Here is a 26,211-nt window from a genome sequence, read left to right on the forward strand (position 1 = left end):
GGAGGAAGCCGAATTCTGGGGGCTAAAGAGGCCACGCAGGACACCTGCGTGCGATGCGGAGCTTGGACCCTTTTGGCCATCCCACGGCTGCTCAACCTGACCCCTGCTTCTGTCTCCCGCCGGTCTGTCCGGCGCGGGCCGCTGTCCACAGTGGGAGGTGCTGAAAGCAAGGAGAGGGCGCGGGGGCGGCGAGGCGGACAGCTTCTCCGAGCGCCCCCGTCCTCGCTCCTCGGTTCCTCCAGCCCTCCCCTCCTCCCGCAGCCATGTTCCACGCGCGGGGAGGGGCTGGGGAAGGGGAGAGGGACGGGGGATCAGGGCGGAGGGAGGCTGCTCTGCCTCAGGGAAGGAGGGGATGAGAGTTGGGGAGAGCAGCGGGAGGAGGCGGCGGCGGCGGCGGCTAGCGAGGAGCCAGCGCTGGGTCCTGCAGTAGAACTCCCAGGAGCCACCATCATGGTGAAGAGGAAGAGCTCCGAGGGCCAAGAGCAAGACAGCGGCCGCGGCATCCCCTTGCCCATCCAGACCTTCCTGTGGCGGCAAACCAGGTGAGGGGCGCAGAGGGCGCACCGTGGGCCGCCCCGGGCTGGGAGCGCTCCTGGGGCCGCCTGGGTCGTCGTCGCCGCTGCCGCTGCTGCCGAGGCCGCGCCACAGCCTGCAGCTCCCTCTCTGGGGCTGGAAATCAAGCCTTGTGCACCCGCTTAAAAACACGCATTTAAAAAATATTTCAGTGAAGTTTGACGACCAGCAGGTTGGCAGCTGTAGAATAAATATATACATTATTTAGGGGGTGAGAGGGCAGAGAGCCTAGGGAGAGGGGGCGGGGAATTAGGGAAGATAATTATGACTGGCTGTGCTCCTGTGTCCAATCCCCCCTCCATCTCCTGCTGTAATTCCAGCCCGGTGACCTGTTGTTTTTCCAGCTCCTGTTTGTTGAATATCTGCTATGCCCACTTGTTAACCATTTTTGCTCGGATTCAGCTAGTGTAATCTTCCTGGTTAAAGCCTCTGAGAAGAATCATTTTTGATAAGAAATTTTTTTTTTCTTGGAAAAACCTGAAACCTATTTCCATAAACAGGACACAAGGTTTCCATCATCATCATTATTATTATTATTATTATTATTACTTTAGAGATTTATCAGATAAGAAATTAGATTCTGAAAATCATATGCCACAAGCTGTGTTCAGTTTTCAGTTTTTGAAATGACGGTACACATGAGTAATGCAACGCTTCTGACCATTGGTGATTTAGAATCCGATTAGGTAAAAAGTCTTCAGAATAAGACTGGATACAGAAAACGTAGAAATCCACAGCTTTTTCATGTATGTAATTACACATATAAAAGCAAATGTCGTCAGCTGTTTAATGCCTGCTCATTAACAAGCCATAGGGAGGCGTGAAATTTGTTTCATAGCACTATGTTTTATTCGTTGAAAATATGTCATAAGGATGCTCTAATAATAATTTTACTTGTGTTTAAAGCAATTATTTCTATTAATTTTTCAGTGCATTTTTGAGGCCTAAACTGGGGAAGCAATATGAAGCCTCTTGTGTGGTATGTGATATTCACCATTTAATGACTATTTGCATATACTGTGTGGTAATTTGAAAGAAAGAATTTAAATTGTACTGACTGTATAAATTCACTCAGCAAATATTATTGAGCACCTACTATGTGCCAGGCACGGTTCTAGATGATGAGATAGAGCAATAATCAAAACAAATATAGAGTTTGCATTCTACTGGGAGGGGGATAGGCCACTCATAAATGAGTAAAATACATAGCCAGCCAGATGGTGATATGCGCTATGGAGAAAAATTAAGCAAGAAAGGACATTAAGGAGCACTAGGGTGGAGGTTTCATGTTAGAAGTAGTGAATAGATAAGGTTTGCCTGCTAATGTGACCCCTGGACAAAGATTTGAAGGAAGGGAGGGAGAAATAGCTGAGGGCAGAGCAGAGGGAAAGCAAGTCTAAAGACCTAAGTGGGGAGGGGTAGAGCAGTAGAAGAGAGTGTGGGAAGATAACAGAACAAGGACAAGTATAATAAGTCAAATCCTTAATCAACAAGATCAAAACTGTTATATAGTGGAAGCTCATAAAATGAGAGCCTATGACCTACTCAAAGTAATATGCAATTCTGAACTTTTATGTCTTCCATTTTGTGTGCAAGTCTGAAATGGACGATATGAAATAATTATGAAAATAATGCTATTGATATTTATGCAAAATACAGTGCCCTTGTCCTGAGATTCTAAGGGAATCCCATGCCTTACAAGTTGTCTTTTTACAAATTGAGAAGAAGACACAAAAACATGAAGCAAAATTAAAATGAGCTTTTCAAAGACTTCATTAAAAATTGGAACTCACATAAAGGTCTTTACATTGCATATATTATAACCTAAAAGTGGAACCCTACCCATTTGGATATTGCCATGATATTTGCAAATGACCTTCTAGTAAGGAGCTCTGAAATGTGTTAGGGCCACACACTATTATGGAAGCCAATTGGAAAATTAAACACCTCTCCCCATACACACACATACGTGCACAGCACACGCTCAAATAAGAATTTTTTTGTTGTTGCATTTCCTGCCCTTCAAAATTGTCACAGATATTTTTTTAAATCTAACTAACTTTTTAATAAGGACCTTTTAATGGAATTTGTTGTACTTAGCTCAAGTTAAAGTAATTTGACACCTGAAATCTCTGAGCCTTCCTCAAATCATGCTTACAGTTATACTAGCTTAAAATAACCCTGACTTTTCTCTGTTCTTGGCAAAGATATGTCTGACATTTTAATGTTGTCACACAATATCAAGTAAGTCCCATTCATAGATACAGATAGATAGAGAGTGATGTAAGTATAGGAAACAATTTCCAGGTTTTAAAATTACAAAAAGTTATATTAGTAACATTTAAGAAGAAAATGGCATTAAGTATCTAAAGCTTCCTGAGATTATGAAATATATAACTCATCCTCTGAAAGTATATTCATCAAGACTGTATACATTCTTTATAATCTTTTAATGTCTAACATACTCACCCTTTACTTAATGAATACTTAGATACCCGAGGGCTGAGGAATTTAAAAGTATTTGCATCTGCCTTTATCTGGTCTCTTTAAGAAAATCCCAAAGACTACATCTCTGATTGCACTCCTTGCCAAACCTCAGCATGCCTTTCATTATGAAGGTGAATGTATTTTCTTTTCTTGAGTCAAAGGTAAATAGCTTTCTTTGGAGAATCTCTGTATTAAGCCATATTTTTTCTCAGATATCCTAATAATTCCAATAATACAGCTTGAGCACTTGGGACTGGTATTATGACCACTCGGGGAGAGCACAGTTCTCTAGACCATTTGAGACATCAAGTAGCAAGCAGGTTCTGTTCATACAAGTCAAATGTTTATTCAATTTAGTGTGATATTTGGTAGCTGCAGTTCCCCAGCACCTTATAGTGATATCCTCCTCCACCTTCAAGGAGAAAAAACAACTCAGTAGGTCAACTTGTTCTGGGGCTTGGGGGTGGGGTGCTTCACTTGCTGAAAGCATCCCTGGCCAGGATAGAAGATTTAATAAACCACCAAAGCAGAGATGGCTTATTTCCCTCCTCCCTCCCTCCTTTCTTCTTTCCCTCCTTTTCTCTCTTTACTCAACAGTTAGATGAACAATCTTTATGGTTCTAGGCATTATGTAAGGAGTGTCCTGTGCCACATCATTGCTAGGGACATGGAATATCTCAGAGACCCCAAAATCAGATCTCTTGAAAGAGTTGGATCTTATTTTACACTTGTTGCCCATTCACATAAATTCTGTCCCTCAAGACGCTTTCACCAAAGACATTTCACCTTGGTCTGCAGTTGTGATAGCTCCCTTCAATGACCCAGCATCATTTTATAAAATATTACATCCAAAACCTTTATACAGCTAAATGTGTTGTTGTACTCTTTTTGACGGGAGCTTATTTTGGTGGAAATAAAAATCATTTAATAATTCAAGCCATATACTTCGGATCAAAAACGTGAAAATGGGTAGATAATAGGAAATTATCACTGACTCATTTCATGTCAACATATACAATGAAATGCAATGTGAGGGCACTCTAAAGAATTTGGTCTAGTGATATGTATCTTTTCGGGTATACAGTACCGTGTTGTCTATTTTTTCACCCATCAGAATCTCTAATTTCTTATTTTACTTTTTTTTTTTTTTGGTATCTACAGTCCTTTGAACGAGTGTTGGTAGAAAACAAGCTGCATGGCCTCTCTCCGGCCCTCTCTGAAGCCATCCAGAGCATTTCCAGATGGGAACTGGTACAAGCTGCCTTGCCTCATGTCCTCCACTGCACTGCAACCCTGCTGTCAAACAGAAACAAACTAGGTTGGTGCTCCTACATTCCTTCTTCATGACATACCATTGTCCTCACTCATGGTAACTCATAATAACACTCACAGTAACAACCTGTGTATCTGACTATTTTTCCAGGCACTGGGCACACATTCTCATTTAATTCTGACAAAATCTCCCTCCCATTGGTGTCATTGTTATCTCCATTTTACCAATGAGGGAACTAGCTCTCTTTCTTTTAACTTTTTAATTTTACAAGCATATGTGAATGTATTCTCCTGTTAAACATTAGAATCTTATAGAGAAGCTAAAGACTCTCTCTCACCCGTTCAAGATGAGTTCTAATCAGAGTTGTCCCTTTGTCTTCCCAACTCCTAAAGCGACCACCTTCATGAATTTGTCATATTCCCCTCCAGATCTTTTCCCAACTTTGTGGTATTATGTGTATGTGTGCATTGCATGCACATACATATTATTTTTCTTGTTTAGATTATTTTGCAGATTGCTTTTGCCACATGGCATTATGTCCTAGCCATCTGCCCCAAGATCTTCTCCATCCAGTTCCTTCCCCTCATTTGAGTCTCTGCTCAAATGTTACCTCTGTAGAGGGGCGTTTCCTAATCACACTGTCTAAAACGGAGTAGTTGTTATCCTCAAAGCCCATACTCTTAACTACTATGCTGCTTATTTGGAAATATATGTGGGTATCTGACTGAAGAGATGTGATGCATGCAGTTTCTTTCCCTGTGTCAGCATATCATTCTGCAGAGACTGCAGCCAGTTAGAAAGTCCCAAAGCAAGAGTGAACCCTTTCAGCAGTGGCTCTAAGTGGTGTAGAGAAATGCTAGTGTCTCCCAGGAAATCAAGGCACAGAACAAAGCGAGGCTGTTCTTCCCACACCCAAGGTTGACATCCGTTGTTCTGGTCACAGAGTTTGCCTTAACCTAGCTGTGTTGTTGTCCCATGCAGGCCACCAGGATAAACTGGGTGTCGCTGAGACAAAGCTCCTTCATACCCTGCACTGGATGCTCCTGGAGGCCCCCCAGGACTGCAACAGCGAGCGTTTTGGGGGCACAGACCGAGGCTCCAGCTGGGGTGGCGGCAGCAGTGCTTTCATCCACCAGGTGGAAAACCAGGGTTCTCCAGGGCAGCCTTGCCAAAACAACTCCAATGATGAAGAAGAAAACAACCGACGGAAGATCTTCCAGAACTCCATGGCTACTGTGGAGCTCTTTGTGTTTCTGTTTGCTCCTCTGGTACACAGGATCAAGGTAAGCAGAAAGCTGGTGAGGGCTAAGGGGAACTAGAAGTCAGATGAGGGTTTGCTTCAAATGATATTTCTGTATTTGGCATCCATGTCTTTGTATGATCTTATAGCAAGCCAAGACATGGAGAGCTTTGTTTCTATACTAAACTATTGAACGTTATTTCAAAACCACAATTGTCCTACTTAAAAGTCTTCAGTGGTTCTCCATCTGCCCCAAGATAATACCCAATATATTAAACATGGCACATAGAGTCAACTGTGATCTGGGGCTTAAATCCTGTCTTAACTGATGAACTGCCAATCCCTACTGGCCACCTCATGAGCCAGTTCTGGGAGCCCTGTGAACCACTGCCTGAATATGCCCTTGCTGTTTGCTCTGCCCTCCTTTCCCTCCTCTGTTCCTTTCATGGTTCTTCAAACTTCAACTTTAGTGTCATCGTTTCCATGGAGCTTTTCCTCTGACCTTCCCCATGTAGGTTTAGTCACCATCTCCTTTGTATTTCTATAGCATGTTGTAACTACGTCTATTATAAGGCAAGATCTGGAACAGAAGTTTTTACTGTGGACTTTTTGATATTTTGGTATACAATCTAAGAATTGCTTTTCAAAATATTTTTAAATGCATAAAGTATAAAACATAGTATTACATGGAAACAAATTGTATTAAAATACAATTATATACATGTACCCCTTGTATCTGAAAGAGACAATATTATTTTAAATCATAGTGCTACCACTTTCTAGCTGTGCGATCTTGTTGATATTATTTAACCTCTTGGATCCTCCACTGCATAAAACTGTGGATATTCAAACACAGGGTGAATATATATGAAGACATAATACATGGAAAGTACGCAGAAAAAAAAAATCAAGTACATGGAAAGAACTATTTGTTACTTCTGTGAATGAATAAATTACAATATTCCATCTAAGTGCTCTGATAAGAGATAAGAAGGAATTAATATGCTTAACTGTCCTTTAATAGACTATTAGGATCTTAATCTGATTGACTCTGTTCCATGACTGGTAGGACTAGAATTGAAACTACCTGTAAATCCCCAAAATGCTTCGCATGCACTGACCACATTGTCTATCAAAATTATCAAAAGATATTAAATGTTGTTAAATTAAATTGCTGCTTTAAAAGCATTACACTTTCTATTTTTAAAAGTCTTTGATAAAGGTTACACTTAATGGAAAGCATTACTTTAACTGAGACGGTCCCCCTGACCTGTGGGATCTGCAGGATCTGGCTCCTGCCCCGCTACCTGGCCTCATCTCCCTCCATCTCACTGGCCTCTCTCTTGTTCACTAAGTTGCAGGCTTCCCAGAGGCTTATCCTCAAACTCAACACATTTGTTTTTGCTTTCAGGCCTTTGCACTTGTTTTTCCTTCTGTTTGAAACATTTACTGCCACCTTCCACCCTAGATTTTCACATGGCCATGTTCTTTTCATCAATTTACTCACAACTCAAATGTTACCAACTCAAAGTATTTCCCTGGTTACTTTAGTGCCACTAGGACATGACTCTACATTTTTTATTGTTTCCTTCTTAGCACCTATCAGTACCTGAAATTATTTTATGCGTTTGTTTACATGTTTGTTGCCCATCACCCCCACCAGAACAGAGGTTCTGGAGCAAAGGGACACTGCCTGTCCAGGTCACAACTCTATCTGGTAGTGTCTGGCATATATGAGGCAATCAATAAATATGTAATGACTGTCACTAAATAAACCCAAGTTATTATCAGAAGCTGATCCAGATGCTAAAAGTAGCAATTATACATAGGTACGTAGTCCCCAAAACAGAAAGGGCAAGAAAGAAAGCTCCTTAAAAAAAAAAAAGATAGCCTATAACATGTCTATTTGTAGAGAGAGATCCTCTGGATTAAAAAATGTGGAAGTATAGGAGTGGCTGGAATGGCTATAATTTTATTTGAAAACATGCTGAGAGTCCAAGATTTGGAAACAGATAGGCCTGTGTTAGAATCCAGTGCTTGCTGCTTCCTATTCTATGTAGGAAAGACATTGTGCAATTAACTTCTTTAAGCTTCAGTTTTCTCAAGTATAAATTGAACATAAGAATAATTTTATGGAGCACTGTGAGGATTAAACAAATTAAAGTGCTCAACCTGACACACAAAAAGGCATTAACAAATGGTAGTTTTTAGTGTTGGCATTTTATTGCTATTGACATTATGAATTATTAGTAGAAGGGGAGCCAGATCTTCCTTCAGGGGAGACCAAACAGATAGTGAGGAAAACTGGCTCAATGTCCCCAAGTTTTACCTATGGCCTGGGATTGGAGTATTTATAAGGAAGTAAAACAATGCCTATGAAACACTGCACAGCGATTAATACATAGTATTGTACTGTAAAAATTACTGTTGGCTATTATTACTAGCATTATTGTTTTATCATTTTATTATTGCTATGAGAGAAATATTGTTCTAGATGCCATAGGGAACAAAAAGTATTAATGAGTCAATAAATTTCCCCACAAGGCTTTTTTCATCTGAGCGAGGGCTTTACTTTTACCAGTGTAGTGAGGAATGTACAATCCCTTGATCAGGGTTTCTCAATCTTGGCACCATTGGCATTTGGGGCCAGATAATTCTTTGTCCTGTGCTTTGGAGGATATTTACTGACATCTCTGGCTTCTAGATGCCACTAGATGCCAGTAGTACCTCCTTCCTCCGAATTGTTACAGCCACAAATGATTCTAGACATTGCCAGATGTCCTTAAGGGCTGGGGAGGGGTGAGAATTGCCCCTGATTGAGATCCACTGACCTAGATCTTTTATTTGCCTGCTAGTTATCAGGCCCTACCTTCCTTATCTGTACTGTACCCATGTCAACTGCTCTCACCAGCACCTTTAATGGCCTTTTCTCCCTATTCTTCCTTTGCATTTGTCCTTCAGAACTCCAGCCCCAGATCAAGACCGAAAGCCACCTTTTCTATCCCAGCCCCAGAGATCTGCATGCTCCTGGGGGAAAACCAGACAACAATCCAGCCTGTTGTTTCTACAAATTGTGGTCTCAAGCTCCGTGTGCTGCCCCACTTGTCAGTCCTTGTCTTGACTCCCTCGAGTCCCCGCTCTGTGCTCACATAGACAATGTTTTACGTTGAGGCTCTTATAGGACATAGTACTGCAGGAGGCATGAAGGGCTGAAATCCAGTCTAGGCATGAGCCTGTGCCTCCACTTCCACACCTCCTCAATCCCTTCCACTTGCTTCTGCTTTCCTCTATTAGGTAACAAAATTTTTCACATATCATTTCTAATTTTTACAAACACCCACAGGAAGGTGGATCTCTTTGTCTTCATTTTACCAAAGAGGAAACTGAGGTCCAGAGAGGTAACAATCAAGCTCATTAAGTAACCAAGGTGGGCTTCAAACCCAATTCCATCTGACTTTCTACAAAACTATACTGTTTCTTTTGTTTCTGTGCTGGAACTCTTCTCATCAAGGTCATGAACAACCTTGAGCCATTGAACCTAATCTTTATTTTGCTGTCTTCATTTCACTAAACTTTAGCTGCATTTGAACTTACAATCCTTTCTTCTTGAAGTTTTTTATTCCTTTGGTGGCACCACACTCTGCTAGTTCTCCTTGCATCCCTGACTATTTCTGCTCTATCTCCTTTGAGAGCTCATCTTCTTTGCCTGCCCCTCTAACACTGTGGTTCTCCAGAGATGCAACCTAGACCCTTTGCACTTCTCACTTTGTCTTCTCTTTGGAGACCTCCTCTCCTGCTTCATTTACCATGTGTGTCCTAATAGGCTGAGGTCACCTAATTTTATATGTCTAAAGTAGTCTCCTTTCCTAACCTCTAGACCAACTTGTCAACTAGCTTCTCCAGATAGATAATCTAAGGGCATTTCAGATTTCCCCTGGAATGAGCCATTGTCCTGATGTTCTGTATTTCAGGTGATGGACCCATTCACATAAACTCAAAACCTAGGCGCTTCCTTTGATTACTCCTTCATCCTTACCTACACATTCCACTAATCACAGAGTTCTACTCATTTTGTCTCTCAAATATTTCTCAAATTTACGTAATTTTCTTCAATCCTATTATCCTCCTTAACCCAAGATTTCATCATCCATTGTTGGACCTCTTACTTGGGCCACTTTCTAACTGGATTTACAAGTCTCCTGGCTTGTCTCATAAAATCCAACCTCAGCACCAAAGTGATCTCTCTAAAATGCAGATCTGAACATATCACCAACATACTTAAAGTAATTTGTTGATTTCTCATTATACAGAGGATGAAACTAGCTCCCCAGTGTGGTAACTGGGGCCTCCATGACCTGCGTGGCTACCTCTCCTGCCTATGAGCTCCAAATGCGTGGCGTCTCCCTAAGAACATAACATACTTTTTTCCAGGCCTATTTCATGCTGGTCATGTCACCTGGAATACCCTCCTACCCTACCCTTCTGCTAGAAAATTCTTCATTGGCTCATCATTTACGACTTCATTCAAGATCTATCCTCCTTCCTTCTCTATCTCGATAGTATATTAGACATTTTTATTATTATTTTTATCTTCTTATTATCATTATCTCTTTATCTGTCCGTCTCTTCTACTAGATTCCAGATGGTTTGAGAATAGGAATTATCATTGTATCTTGGGTAGCTAATGTAGTGTCTGTGTTTTGTAGGCATTTAATTGATATTTATTGAATGAATTAGTTTACTAATTAGCAAATAATCTAAGTGACTCATCCTTTTGTAAGACAGTGTATAATTCAATGCATTTTTATGCTTTTACTTTATAACTAGCTCAAATATTTTACATGAAATCAATAATCTGAAAATTCTGTCAAATATATTATTAATTTTAGACCAAATTTAATTTTTTAATGATGAACATTTGTTACAAGTAAGGAATCTACTTTAAGTGTGCTGCCAACATTTTCTTGATTTGATCCTAATCACTTATTCCTTCAATAAATATTTATTGAGTGCCTACTACATGCTAGGCACTGTTCAGAGTGCTGGAGAAACAGCAGGGGATAAAACAAAATCCAAGCCCTCAAGGAGATTTTTATAAAATTCGTATGTCTGAAGTAAACAACTTTAAAACAGAATTTAAAATAATAGTTGTTTAAGTAGATGTCTCTAAGCTACTAGTAAACACATTTAGAATTGCTTCATGTCATCATGGAAACAGGCTTTCATTGCAAGCAACATTGTGGAAATGTTGATTCTTTGAATTTTTACACCTTCTGGTTTTTCTCAGAACCTTTCTAGACCACCCACCCCACAGCTGTTTGAATGATAGAGTACCTTCTCCAACTACAGAGTTTCTGTTCATGTGTGCATATGTGTATATATCACACTGGGTGACACATGAAAGGGGATTCTATAAGAGGAATTAGTGACCCAGAGTTTATACATTCAGCCAACTTAAGAGGACTTACAAAGGAGCATATCAACATAAGAACTGGCCATCCGTTCTGCAGGTGTTCAGGTCTAAAGAATGATCAGATTTATTTGGTGTTATTTGGAGACTAACATGTGCTCAATTAATCATCAATTATGTATTGATGTTCAAGGAAAAATGCACAGAAGGAGATCTCAACTTGTCTTCAAGAAATATACAGTCTAATTGGGGGTATATCAAACAAAACAAAATGATAACAGTAACTGTCACTGAGTGGATAGAGCAGAGGTTAAAGGCCAGGATGTCAGTTTAAGAGAACCCACTTCCTGTTGCAATGTCCATTGGAGTTTTATTTGTACCAGGATTACTTAGAAGAAATGTGGAAAAGGACCAATCTCTGAAACTAAGAAATTGTCAAAACCAGATCAATTGTGATTTAGCATTCTTCATTTCTGGAGACAAATCTGATATACTTTGCACATGGTTAATTCTCTGATTGCTGGATCTAATACCACACATGATACCATTCAGACTTCCCCATGTCCATTTCAAGGGAAGGGGGTTGCTTTCCCCTTAACTTTGGATCTGTCTATCTAGTTGTTTACTCAGTATATGTAGTTGAATGTCTAACAGGCCTCTCAAACTTAACATGTCTAAAACTAGGCTTCTGATATCCCCAAACCTGTTCCTGCTTCGTCTTGCCCATCTTTATCAGCGACAAAGCCAAAAAATCTTTGACATCTCTTTTTCCTACACTCTACCTCTAGTCAATTAACAAATTCTATAAACTGTATCTTCAAAATGTATCCAGAATCTACAGCTTCTCATTTTGCCCTCTACTAATACCCTAGTCTAATGATCTTTCACCTAGTTGATAATAATAGCTCCCTAGTCTGTCCCCTCCCTTGCCCTTTCTCAAACTATTCTCAATAGTCTGAGTGATCCTCAAAACATACATCGAGTCATGTCATTCCACTGTTCAAAACCCTCCAGTGACTTCTCATGTTACTCAGTAATTGAAGTCCTTACTATGACGTATCAGGCCCTATATTATTTGGAATTCAAAAACGTCTCCAATCTTATTTTTTTCTACTCTTCTGTCATTCGCTTGACTCCAGGCCCGCAGTCTCTTGGCTGTTTCTTGACACACAAGATATACTTAGGACCTTTGCACTTGCTGATCCCTTTTCACAAAATGCTTTTTCTGGAAATATCTACATGGCAGCTCCTTCATTTCATTCAGATCCTTATTCAAAAGTCACCTGCACAAGAAGGCCTTCCCTGGCCTTCCTGTCTAAAACATCAGCACCTTGTCTGACACTTCCCTTTCCCTGCTTTACTTCTCCTTTGCACTGGAGAGCAGGGATTTTTGTATGCTTTATTCACTATTGTATCCCAGAACCTAGAATGGGACCAGGTACACAGTAGGTGGTCTATAAATATTTGTAGAATTAAAGTGGCATGAATTTGACCAAATGCTTTTCCAATACTGACACTAGATGCTTTTCCATCATGGGTACTGCTGTGGTGCCAGGATCTTGGCCTATAGCTTACAGAAGAGTCCCCTCTTTACCAACGTGGAGATTTATTCAGGGATTTCATCTAGCCTTTCCAGTTGAAGCTTCCTTTGAGCTACGTTGATTCACCATTTGCAGAATCAATTTTTTTTCCTTTTTTTCAATTTCTTTCTAGCTCTCATCCTTCTAGATCAGTGATTTTCGACCATAGCTACACATGAGAGTCACCAGGGGCAACTCAAGAAAACCTCACAGCGATTCTAATTTAATTGGTCTGGTTAGGAGAGGAAGCGGGGCCTGGGCCTCCTAGGTTTTAAAATCTCCCCAGGTGATTATAATATACAAGCCAGGTTGCAAATCACCACCCTGTGAATTCCTGGTCTCAGTTATGTTCATTAATCTGCAATCACTCTCTCTGCGTCCATCTCTACGTTGTTTTGAGAGGCCGAGTTGTTGAAAATGTAACCTCAGAATGTCATACATTTGTACTTATACAATTGCATTTTAAACATCTCAGCCACTCAAAATGATGTAATGATGAAGCAGAGAATGTACTCCCTGGAAGAGACCTTCAGTTGTAGATAACCGAATGAGTATGGGTTGTAAAGTAAGTACAATTCAGCAAGTACCTATCATGCACCCAATTCCTAATGCTGTATTTAGCATTGTGATGATGACAGGGGCTGTGGCTACATCGCTGCCCTCAGGGAATTAAAGATTGTTGAGGGGGCTTCCCTGGTGGCGCAGTGGTTGAGAGTCTGCCTGCCAGTGCAGGGGACACGGGTTCGAGCCCTGGTCTGGGAAGAACCCACATGCCGCGGAGCAGCTGGGCCCGTGAGCCACAACTACTGAGCCTGCGCATCTGGAGCCTGTGCTCCGCAACAAGAGAGGCCGCGATAGTGAGAGGCCCGCGCATCGCGATGAAGAGTGGCCCCCGCTTGCCACAACTAGAGAAAGCCCTCGCACAGAAACAAAGACCCAACACAGCCATAAATAAATAAATAAATAAATAAATAAAAATTAAAAAAAAAAAAAGATTGTTGAGAAGGCAACAATATAAAATAACATACTAAGAAGGGTCTAACTATATGTTCCTGATTCCATGAAATGCAAGAACAAGAGATGGACTGGAGAAGAGAAAGTCAAAATAGCATCTGAGGATATTGCCTTATGAGGGAGAAAGAAGGACAATTAAATCATTAAGAGGAATAATAACAATAACCACAAGTAAAAAGATCTGCCAAGACCCTTGAAATAAAAAGACCTCAATCACTGCTAACAGAAAACAATAATTGTGTGTTTCATGCTCTGCCCAAAGCTGCATCTTAATTAATGATTCATTTTGCCTAAAGCAGACCACCGTGATTTCTATCATAATTATGATGATAATTTAAGGCTATTGGTTTACCCTAGAAATACTCATCAGAGTGATGAAGGAATGTCCTGAAGATCAGCCTACTTTGAAAATAATCATGTGAATGATGTTCTTTTTTTATACAATTTTAGAAGGTTACTTTCCATTTATAGTTATTACAAAATATTGGCTATATTCCCCATGTCGTACAATACATCCTTGAGCCTATCTTACACCTAATAGTTTGTGCCACAAACTATTGGGTGAATGATGTTAACCGTTGCATTGACTGGTCCCTTCAGCCAGTTCTTGGATATAGATCTTCTCTTCTCCCAGGAATCTGACCTCACGTTCCGACTGGCGAGTGGGCTTGTTATATGGCAGCCCATGTGGGAGCACAGACAGCCCGAAGTCTCTGGCTTCACAGCACTGGTGAAGCCCATCAGGAACATCATTACAGGTTTGTGACTCAGACACCCAGTGGGACAGTGTCAGCATACATAGGAGTGAGGACGATGGGATGATTTGCTCTTAAGAAACCAAGAGGAGGAAAACATCTTCGGGGAGTTATCTAGGTGCCCCAGGTACAGGGCTCATTTGCATGATGAGAAACTCTAAACCAGGAGCACATGCTGTTGAGTTGTATGACTTTGGGTAAGTCATTTAAACTTCCTGTGCCTGTGTTTCCTCATCTGTAAAATAAGGGTCAAAACACAGTATTACACGTACTTACAGGATTGTTATGAGGAATAAATGAGTTAATATATGTAACATTACTTAGAAGAATGCCAGGCACATAGTAAGTGAATAAGTGGTAGCCATTATTATTTTATCATTATGGTAGATGGAGTAGCAGCTCCTTAACAATCTCGCCTTAGTGGGTTGTTTTTTTTGTTTTTTTTTATCAAGGCATTTCACTACAGGAATTGTCCAATGCAATAGCCCTACTGTCGAATTGTAGAAAGAGTACAACATGATAGCTTGAAAAGTGCCTGAAAAGTTCATGCTCCACCCCAGATCTATCTCTTAACATGTATGTAACCTAACCTCCCTGAGCATTTGTATTTCTTTAAAATGGAGATAAAAATACCACCTTATATGGCTTCATAGTGAGGAGTCAATAAGAATGCATATGAAGTGCCCATTTTATAGCGAGTGCTTAATGACATCTATTCCCAGCCCAACTTTTAGCAACAATAACAAAATTTAAGAAGAGATAAATTATGTGGGAAATCTACAAAAGTGTGTGTGTGTGTGTGTGTGTGTGTGTGTATATATTTATATATATATACACAGACACTGAAGTTTATACAGAAGTATATATATGTATACATATATACATATATATACAGTTTGTTAATTTTATAAGGTTTCTCTGCAGACAATGGAGGATTATGAATGTAAAAGAGCTTTGTAAAGGGAAGGAAACCATAAACAAGTTCTTACATGCTTTATTTTCCCCTAGAACTTAACACAAACTTGCAAGGTTCATAGCATGTTAAGGGATTTTGTAAACTAAGGAGTTGCATATTATTCATATACGTGATAAGATGCGTATAGTGACAAATCATGCTTATTATAGCCATTCAAAAGATGAAATTTTTCATACAGTAAAAGTAGACTAATCCCTCAATTTACATGTATATAATCCATTAACTATTGAAATAAATTGTAAATTAAAGAGTAACAGTCTATCATAATATTCTGATATCAAGGAACTAAGTAAAGATGCCATAGTCAGAAGTGATCTACTTCAGAATCCATGGATGGAATGAGGTTAACACTTGTATAAAAACTAAGGAATCATGTCCCTCCATGAAAGCACCTGAGCTATTCACTTCCCCCCTCCCTTTGCTTCTCAGTGATATTCACAGCGGGTTCCTTACCCTCTGCTTGATGCCTGTGGACTTGAAATGGTGCCCACTGAGGGAAAATTAAACTCAGCATGGCCAGAAGAAAAACAATGACACATGAGTGACACTCCTCTGGTCTCTTGCTTTGTGATTTGGTAAATCACTTTGCCTCTCAGCACCAAAGTATTCCAATTCAAGTGGGGCCTGTTGTTTTGGCTTCCCATTGATCCTCCGGTAAAGATGTGACTGGTTTGAATCTTACCTCAGGGGCAGCTTAATGTGTTCAATAAAGCACCTGGAGCCAGGTAGCCTGGGCTGGAAAATTTTGTAAGGGTCACTGACCTTGGGCAAGTTAAATTCCCTGTTCCTTAGTATCTTCATCTGTAAAATGGGTCTGGAAGTATACCATAAGTTATTACAGGGTTATTGTAAGTGTTAAATCAGTTGATATATGTAAAATGCTTAGAACAGGACTTGACAGATATTAGGCACTATGTAGATGTTAACTGTTATAATTTTTAGTATGGCCAATTTTTAGCACCTTAACCTATTGAGTTGTACTGAATAAATGAAGAAATCTATATTGATAACCTAGAAATGCTAAGATTTTTGAATTGGTTATGTTATTTCTCTTATAACATATGCTATTAAATATCTTCTTTCAAGGTTTTAATGCTCTATTAAAATAGGTTTTTGATTTTAAAGTGGAATGAACTTAGGAAATAAAATACCTTATGTAACTTATATAAACTTATAAAATTTGTGGTGGGATTTCATCCGTCTTTGCAGCTAAGAGAAGCTCTCCCGTCAACAGTCAAAGTCAGACCTGTGAATCACCAAATCAAGACACAAGACACCGAGAGGTGAGTATATTATAATCATGAGAATAAAGGTGGTCATTCCTTGAACAGAGTGTAGTGTGAAGGGTAAGACTTGACCAGTGCTTTATCTCAATGGCTAGCATGTAACAATAAATGTTAGTTATCATTATTCATCCTGCATTAACTCAAGTATCATCTTGTTCTCAATTATTGAATATCCTAATATTTGCTAGGCAAACCTAATATAGGTACAATAGTACTGCAGCAGTGGGGAAGGAAAGGAGGCTTAAGATACAGCATCCTTTAAGGAAACTAAAGTTTAATGAGGAATCAAGACCAATCCACATAAAACAGAAGATGCGTAATAAAACAGAATATAATTTAATGTAAATTCATCATGCACTATTTGATTCAGAAGAGAAATGAAGACCAGGGTAGTTCAAAGCCACATAGAAATGTATACTGTCATTAACTTAATACGTGTTAGATGACCTGCTTTCACTTCCAGTTCAGCATGTGAAAAATACAGTTTACTGCTTTCCATCAAAATTGGATCCTCTTTCCAACTCATGCATCATTGCCAGGAGTAGCATCATTCTTTTCACCCTCAAAACTAGAAATTTTGGAGTCCTAGTGTATCTCCTACTGAGCAATTGCTAAGTATAGACACTGTGATTTATATGCTGTATTTCATCTATTCTAAGATGTACATTTTTTTCACTTTTAACATATTTGAAATCTAGTATATTTCATGATCTTTGGCCTCTTACCATCTCCCTGCCTGGTAGAAGTCTTGATATGATTGTCATTCTTGCAGCATAAATTTGGTCATTTTCAGCATCTAGGTTTGCAGAATCAGGGTCAGTGGCTTAGAAGAGTATGTCAGAGGGGATAGTGAAGCACTCTTTTAAGAAATAACACTCTTGACACAGAGGAAGTTATTCTATGGAAAAATATATATCAACAGCTCTGAGTTGAAATTGCTAAATGTGAAAGAATTTTAGGAATACCTACACAAATTTATTTCACTTATATTTTCCTTTTTACATATACATGGGATGGATATATAATCAAAAGCTCTGCATAAATAAGGCTAAGGTAGACCTTTTTAATATGTATAAAATAAAGAAGTTCTCACTGATAAGAAGTGTCCTAATTTAATTAACAGAAATTTTTTCTTAATCATACATAAAATAATGGTGCATCTTATAACTTGAAGACATCTTAGATACAATGAAATACATAAATCCCACATTTCAGTCTCTTTAATCCTCTCCATTTGAATTCTTGAGTCATATTGTTTTTTCATCCTGTTGCTCAGGTGTGCACTGTTACCCCGCTAAATCCAGGTCCTCTAACTAGATTGCAGCTGGAACCACAGATTGGATTTTCTACCTCTAGCCTCTCCTGCTTCACATAAATATCAGTTCATAATGCCTGACTAATCTTCCCAATGCATCATTTATTTATTAACTCATCATTCCACAGAGGCTCATTATATACAAGGTGCTATCCTTTTATTATATCCCTTCCTCCTTAGGAACCTTTAGTGGATCCCATCAACCATCACCTCAAGACCACACTCCTCTCCCTGGCTCTCTGTGCATTCCACCACTTGACCTCATCCTTCTTAGGTGACCCTGATTATCCCTTCAGTTAGTTAAGCACTGCTCCCAGGGGGCAGAGCATGCAGTTTTAGCCTCTGGGTCTCTCCTCAGACTGTTTCCTCCTCCCTGTCGTCTATCTAAATTGTATCTTTCTTTTAGGAATGAATTTGGATCTTGACTCTCCATGAACTCTTGTCTAATTACTTTAAACCTACACTGTCCAATATGATAGCCACCAGGCCCATTTGGCTATTGAGTACTTGAAATATGATTAGTTTGAATTGATTGAATAGTCTGAATTGGTGTTAAGTATAAAATGTATACCAGATTTTGAAAACTTAGTATAAAAAAATGTAAATACTTATTAGTGACACTTATATTGATGACATGTTGAAATGAAAATTTGGGATTAAACAGACTATATTATTAAAATTTTAATTTTGCCTATTTCTTTTTACTACTTTAAAAATTAGATGTGTGTCTCCTATATGTGGCTTGCATTATACTTCTATCAGATGTGCTGCTGTGTAACCTGTATTTACCTCTCTTAAAACTAAACTGTAAGCTCTGGATTTCAAGGTTCAGGTTCATCCAATATTTTTTTATCTCCAAAAATCTAACATGAAACACACATAATATGTTCATGCGGAAGGATTCTTTGATCAAATTCAGAGGATTTATTTCATCAAATTTCTAGGTGTATTTGTCTATGCATCAAGTTTGAACAATGCTTTCTTACTTTACATATGAAAATAGAAATTGTAAGGGCTAAAATGCTATGATCAGTTTTTGAGGGTCTTTATCTTTTAGCAAAGAATTTTATCTGTAATACTGATGGAAAAATAGCTCACATTACCTGGGCAGAATTACATTTATCAGCTAAATGTAATTAAACTACTCTGTAAATAAAGTGAAATGAATTTGTACGTACAAGTAAAGGTAATTGTATCCAATTGGAAAAATGTATTACATGTCCCCCTGATGCGTAATGGAAAAACCTGAACCTTGCACTTTCATTCTTATGTTTTGTCTTTGATTTGATTAGCTCTTCCTAACCTGACCCTTGTTTTCTGCCTCATGTCTCTATTCAGTTCACCTCAGTATTGGTGTATCTTTGATGAATTGTTGGTTTGTAGCTCTTCTTCTGTAGATACTGGACATGGAGGTGAAAAAGAAAAGAATCAAGGGCAAAGTGAAATAAAGGACATGAAAGTACTTAGCCTAAGGCTTAGAGTGACACAGGGGCTCTCTAGAAGCCAGTTTCCATTCCGTCTTAAATGAAGGCAAAATCCCTTTGTCTATGACATGATATTTAACTATGCTGCAAATTTTGTTAATTTAAAAAACAATGTATGTAATAGGATAGATAATTCTACAGGATATGCCTGAAGGAAAAAAAAGCACTAATCTACTATCTCCACCCCCAGAAGGGACTCCAGGTGGTCTCTGAAACGTCCCAGTCAGATTCCATCTCACCCAAGGCCACCATTTCAGGCTGCCACCGAGGAAACTCCCTTGATGGAAGTCTGTCCTCCCTGACTTCCCAGGAAAGAGGACCATCGCATTCCAGGTACACGATTGCAATGTTAGGGTCAAAAATGTATCCGCAGCTCCCCAAAATTAAATATACATTTCTAGCTACTTATATAGCCTCTGTCCCTTAAAATGTGTAAGTGCATGATATGTATATACATATTCTTGGTCAAAGTATAATTAGATTAATAATTCCAGAAATGAGCTATGAATAGCTCATTTAAACACACTCGGGTAGATGTGGAAAGACATGTCTGATTCAATGCGATGTCTGAACTGAATAATATTTTAAACATTTTGGTGCAGAAACAAATGATGCTATCAAAAGATTATGTTGCAGGAGTGTGAAATGATCTGCTCTAATGTATAAAAATACTTTATACCAGCAGATCCTTGTATTAAAAAATGAGTGCTTCTAAAGTACTCACAGGGAATTCCAAAGTCTGTTCTTTGTAAATATTCCAAGGCTGCCTCTGTTAGCTTGTGTCATAGTGACGTTATTTACCGACGCCTTCCCTAGGGGCAAACATTAATCCACTTCTTCCTACTCCCTGATAAAATTATGAAAGCCTGGATTCATGAGGTTTGCCTTTGTACCCATCTATAAACTCCACCTAGGAGAGGAGGGTCCCTGAGACCATTTGTATATCCCTGTTTTCAAATGACGTTATTGTCTAGTAGATAGTATTTTAAAAGGAGGTATTTTTAAAATAGTTTTATTGAGGTTTAATTTGCATACCATAAAATTAACCCATTTTAAGTGTACAATTTAATGATTTTTAGCAAATTTACAAAATTGTACAATTATCAACACAATTCAATTTCAGAACATTTTCTATCACCCGAAAGCATCCCCTGCTCCCATTTCAAACACTGATCGCTTAGTGTGCTTTTTGTCTATATATAGTTGCAATTCTGGATAATTCAAATAAGTGGAATTACCATCTGCAGTCTTTTGCATCTGGCTTCTTTCCTTCAGCACAGTGTTTTAGATCATAGCATGTACAAACAGTTCATTCCTATTTGTTGCTGAATAGTATTCTGTTGTATGGATGTATTACATTTTGTTTATCCATTCGTTAGTTGATGGATGTTTAGGTTGTTTCTAACTCTTTGCCTATTGTGAATAATGCTTCGATGAACATTCACGTATAAGTTTTTGGATGGGCAAATGTTTTTCATTCTGTTGGGTAGATACCTAGGAGTGGAATTGCCGGGTTGTATGGTAAATTTATGTTTAATTTTTTAAAGAACTATCAAACTGTTTTCCAAAATGGCTGCACCATTTTACATTCCCACCAGAAATGTATGAGGGTTCATTTTTCTCTCTATCTTCGGCAGAACTCGTTGTTGTCTTTTTATTACAGCCACTCTAGTGGGTGTGACGTGGGATCTGATTGTGGCTTTAATTTACATTTCCCTAACACCTAATGATGTTAAGTATTTTTTCATGTCTTTGTTAGCTATCTGAATATCTTCTTTGGTGAAATACCTATTCAAACCGTTGCCCAAGTTTTAACTAAGTTGTTTGTCTTCTTATTATTGAATTGTAGGAGTTTTTAATGTATTCTGGATACAAGTCCTTATACCTCCCTCACCCCCAGAGAAAAGATTCACAGATATTTCCTCTCAGTATTAACTTGCCTTTTTGTAGGTAATTTTAAAATGATCTACCTCCTTTTGGCACCAGAACCAGGCCACATGGGTATAGTGTTTTATTTTTATTTTTTTAACATCTTTATTGGAGTATAATTGCTTTACAATGGTGTGTTAGTTTCTGCTTTATAACAAAGTGAATCAGCTATACATATACATATATCCCCATATCCCCCCCTCTTGCGTCTCCCTCCCACCTCCCTATCCCACCCCTCTAGGTGGTCACAAAGCACCGAGCTGATCTCCCTGTGCTATGCGGCTGCTTCCCACTAGCTATCTATGTTACATTTGGTAGTGTATATATGTCCATGCCACTCTCTCACTTCATCCCAGCTTACCCTTCCCACTCCCCGTGTATAGTGTTTTTTTTTTAAGATTTCTTAGAATTGTTGAAAGCATGGAACCAAATGAATATAACTGCTTTTTAACCAAAACACTATGTTGTGCTTTCAAAAAGCAAAATGAAAAGAGTTTATTTTTGTGTCTTTATTTTGGACTTTAAAAGCAAGTGGCTCCGTTGAATAAGCTTTTGCTGGTTGGGAATATGAAATTTTGACAGCAACTTTAGTTGTGTAAGCAGGGATTGTTTGTGTTTATCCACAGGATTTACTGTGCCAGGTCAATGGTGATAATTCATTCTTAAAATCATATCATTTTTAATGTGGCAGGAACCCTGTGAGGGTAACCAATCCAATCTCCTGTCTCCTTGCTGATAAACTAACCACATTTTAACCACTTGAACACTTTCAGCAATGAGAAAGTACTCTCAGATGAAACTCATTTCATTTTTAGATAACTCTATTTAATGGCCTTTTTAAATAATTGAAGTATAGTTGATTTACAGCAAAGTGATTCAGTTATACATACATACATATATATGTATTTGGCATGTCCTTTTTTTTAAAAAAATTAATTTATTTATTTATATACGGCTGTGCTGGGTCTTCGTTTCTGTGCGAGGGCTTTCTCCAGTTGCGGCAAGTGGGGGCCACTCTTCATCGCGATGCGCGGGCCTCTCACTATCACGGCTTCTCTTGTTGCGGAGCACAGGCTCCAGACGCGCAGGCTCAGTAGTTGTGGCTCACGGGCCCAGTTGCTCCGCGGCATGTGGGATCCTCCCAGACCAGGGCTCGAACCCGTGTCCCTTGCATTGGCAGGCAGACTCCCAACCACTGTGCCACCAGGGAAGCCCTGGCATATCCTTTTTATATTTGACTAAATTTTGCTTTTCTTTAGTTTCTGTATATGGTTCTTGTATTAGTTTTCTATTGCTATGTAACAAATTACAACAAACTTACTGGCTTAAAACAACATACATTTATTATTTCAAAATTTCTGTATGTCAGAAATCCAGGCACAGTTTAGCTGGACTCTGCTTCAGGGTCTTACCAGACTGAAATCCAGGTGTCAGGATGGACTGCAGTCTCATCACAGGCTTGACTCAGGAGAGATCCACTTACAAGCCTTTTCAGGTTGTTGACAGAATTCATTTCCTGTGGGTGCAGGACTGAGGGCCCTGTGTCCTTGCTGGCTATTATTTGGGGGCTGCTCTCCGTTCCTAGAGGCCACCCACAGTTCATTGCCATGTGGCTTCTCTACAGGCTACCTCACAGCATGGCAGCTTACTTCCTTAAAACCAGCAAGGGAGAGAAGTCCTCTCTAATTCCAGTCTGCCTATACAGTCCTTATAATATAACATAATCACAGGAGTGACATCTCATTATCGTGGTCATATAAAATAACCTAATCACAGGAGTGACATGCCATTACTTTTGCCCTATTCTATAGGTTATATGAAAGTCACAGGCCCTGCCCAAACTCGAGAAAAGAGGATTATAAAGAGTGTGACCACCATCAGGTGGGAAGCAGGGGTGGCTCCCCAAAGTGTATCCGTCATAGTCCTTTTGAGTATGTACAGACTCTTCTCATATTACTGTTCCACTTATTCAAAAGTAACCACCATGATGAACCCTCCACACACCAAGACTCTCGTTTTATTTGGTGACAATAACTCACTAACCAAGTTATCAACGGTATAATTTAATCATATCTGGGGAAATAGTAGCTCCTTACTACACAGACTAAAGAGAATAACAACAGGAACTACCTGTTGTTGGATGTCTCCTGTGTGCCAAAAAACAGAACTAGGGTCTTCACATTCATAGTTTTGTCTAAATTTTCATTTATTCATTCATTTCTATATCTTTTAAGTGTATTCTAGACACTAGGGTTGTTTCAGTGTCAAAGTTCTTATCCTCAAAGAGCTCATTTTCTAAAAAGATAGACAGATAAAAGAGAGGAAATGCATAAATAAGTAAAAATATTTTCAGGTTACTCTAGGACTAAGGAGGCAAAACCAAAGCAAAGGGATGGGAAATGGGGTCTTTTTCATAGAGACCTAAATGATATGAAGGAGACAGCCTCAGGAAGATCTGGGAAGAGCAATCCAGGCAGAGGGAACAAGTCTAAAGGCTTTGAAGTGGGAATAAGCTCAGTGTGTTCCAGGAACGGAAGGGAGACCAGTGTGACCAGGGGCTAGTGGTGAGCAGGGGGTAAGGTGTAGGGAATCAAACCAAAGTGGTTATTAGGGGTCAGATCACGGAGGAGCCAGAAAGCCATGGTAAGAAGTTTGAATTTTGTTCCAGGTGTGATGAAAAGTCATTGGAGTTGTTTGAGCAGTGGACTGACATTAACTGAATTATACTTTTTAAATATCACTCCAGATGGTTTATGAAAATAGGCTTGGAAAGCAGAAGTAGACACAGAGATTAGTTAGGAGACATTTGCCACGGTCCAGGTGAGAGAGGATGAAGCTTGGGTAGGATGGTGGTAGCAGGGGTGGACAGGCTGAGATGAGGTAGCAGTTGAGATATATTTAAGGTAGAGCTGACATGACTGGATGTGAAGAGTGAGAAAAAGAAAAGAATCGAGCATAACTTAGGTTTTGGAGTTGAGCAACTCTATGAGTAGTTATTAAATTTATGATATAAGGAAGACTGAGAAAAATCACATATAAAAATATTCTGAATCTGCTTACTTCCACCTACCTCTGTGGCCACCACCATTATCCAAGCCATTCATCACCTCCTGCCTGGAGTCCTGCAACAGCCTACTTATTAAACTTCTCTTATTCACTCTTGTCACCAGCCAACAGAGGACATACAGAGTCATGAAAAAAATTAATCATGCCACTCCTACACTTTAACTTTTTCAAAGGCTGCCCACTGCTATCAAGATAAAATTCAAAATCCTTGAAATACCCCTCAAAGCTCCACATTATCTAGCTGCTGTCTAGTTCTCCTGTCTAACATTGTGTAATTACTCACATTCGCGTCACTAGATTCCAACATCTTCTGAGTTCTTCACATGCATCGTACTTCCTCTTAGCTCTGAGATTTGGAGTATGTTATTCCATCTGCCTGGATGGTTCTTCCATCTCTCTTTACTTAACCAGCTCCTCATTCTTCAAGACTCAATTTAAATAGCATTTCCTTACTTCCTAGAGAGGCTTTGGCAGATTTTAAATACAATCACAGAACTCCCTGTTTTCTCTTACGGTACAAATGGCAATTGTAATTTAAAGACCTGTGTGATTAGCTATCTCCTTCACTAGACTGTAAAATCCATTAGCAGAGGGACCAAATCTCTTTTACTCATTGCTCTATCTCTAGTGCCAGGCACATGGCCTAGTGAAGGGCACTGAATAAGCGGATGAGTTTAATCTTCACAACAGCTATGCAAAGAAGACATTGTTTCTCTTTTAAAGATGAGGAACTGAAGCTTAGAGAGATTAAATGACTCACTCAAGGACACACAGCTAGAGAGTAGAAGAGCTAGATCTGAGCCCAATCTAGACAGTTACACGGTCCACACTCTTCACTCCTCTTCCATGAGAAGGTAGGCCTTTAGGGGGGAGCACAGTGGAGTTCCTATAGCAAGCTACCCATCTCCTTAATTATGTTTTTATGGAAGCCTCGGTTCTTCTTGATCCCTCATTAAAGGAGAAAGTGTTGTGGTGGTTTGCCAGAATTAGTCATTTTCAGGAACAAATGCTTAGCATCACCTTCCCCTGACCTCTCCCAACAGGTCTGAAACTCAGCCTCTATTTGGTCCTTATCTAACTAGATCTTTTAACACTTTAACCCCGGTGGCCACTCTACACTTCCTGACACTTCCTCCTTGACTTTTTTCATGTTATACTCTGTTGATGTTGTTGTTTTCCTTACCTTTCAAATTGAATCTTTGTAGACTTTTTCTTTGCCTTCTCCTCCATGGCCCTCCTCTTACTGTTGCTGTTTCCCTCTCCTCCCACATTCTCCCTCTGAGTGGTCTTATTCACCGCCATAGTTTCAATGACTCACAATGTGATGATGACCCTCAAAAGATATCCCATCTAGACAACTCTTTTAGGCTCCAAACCCATGTAATCAAGAGACTGATAGAAAGCTCTTTCTGTACCTCAAACTCAGCCTGTCTAAAACCAAATACATTCTCGTATCTTCCCTATTTCAGTAGATGGCACCACTATCAACCCACACATCTTAGTCAAAAATGTGAGGTTTACTCCACTCCAAGTCCTTTACATTCTGCCTTATTAATGTCTCTCAAATCCTCTCCTTCTCTCCAACCTCATAGTCACTGCCTTAGTTCAGATCCTTATCATCTCTTATTTGGATTTCTGCAAGTGATCCTAACTGGTATCTCTACATTCAGTGTTGCCTCCTTCTAAACCATTATCCATATGATGTTACAAAAGTGATTTAAAATACATATCTGATCATTCTATTCCCTTGCTAACAAATCTTCAGCGGCTACCCATAGTTTTTAGGATACATTTCAAACTCCTTGGTCAGCATATGTTAAGTC

General features: G+C 39.3%; 1 protein-coding gene across 3 annotated transcripts in view; it reads left to right on the forward strand.

The window, feature by feature from the left end:
- The first annotated feature begins 267 nt into the window (after positions 1 to 267).
- Positions 268 to 26,211, forward strand: part of UNC80 (unc-80 homolog, NALCN channel complex subunit) — a 237,618-nt gene continuing 211,674 nt past the window's right edge. For all 3 annotated transcript variants that reach the window (XM_082467395.1, XM_082467397.1, XM_082467396.1), the window contains exons 1-7: positions 268 to 542; positions 1,504 to 1,552; positions 4,222 to 4,378; positions 5,315 to 5,616; positions 14,212 to 14,335; positions 16,518 to 16,591; positions 19,584 to 19,726. In XM_082467395.1, the coding sequence (XP_082323521.1) occupies positions 451 to 542; positions 1,504 to 1,552; positions 4,222 to 4,378; positions 5,315 to 5,616; positions 14,212 to 14,335; positions 16,518 to 16,591; positions 19,584 to 19,726 (941 nt within the window). In that variant the 5' untranslated portion in view covers positions 268 to 450. The remainder of the gene's footprint in view (positions 543 to 1,503; positions 1,553 to 4,221; positions 4,379 to 5,314; positions 5,617 to 14,211; positions 14,336 to 16,517; positions 16,592 to 19,583; positions 19,727 to 26,211) is intronic.

The sequence above is a fragment of the Balaenoptera physalus genome (assembly GCF_965194825.1).
Source record: "Balaenoptera physalus genome assembly, chromosome: 6".
Taxonomy (NCBI): Eukaryota; Metazoa; Chordata; class Mammalia; order Artiodactyla; family Balaenopteridae; genus Balaenoptera; species Balaenoptera physalus.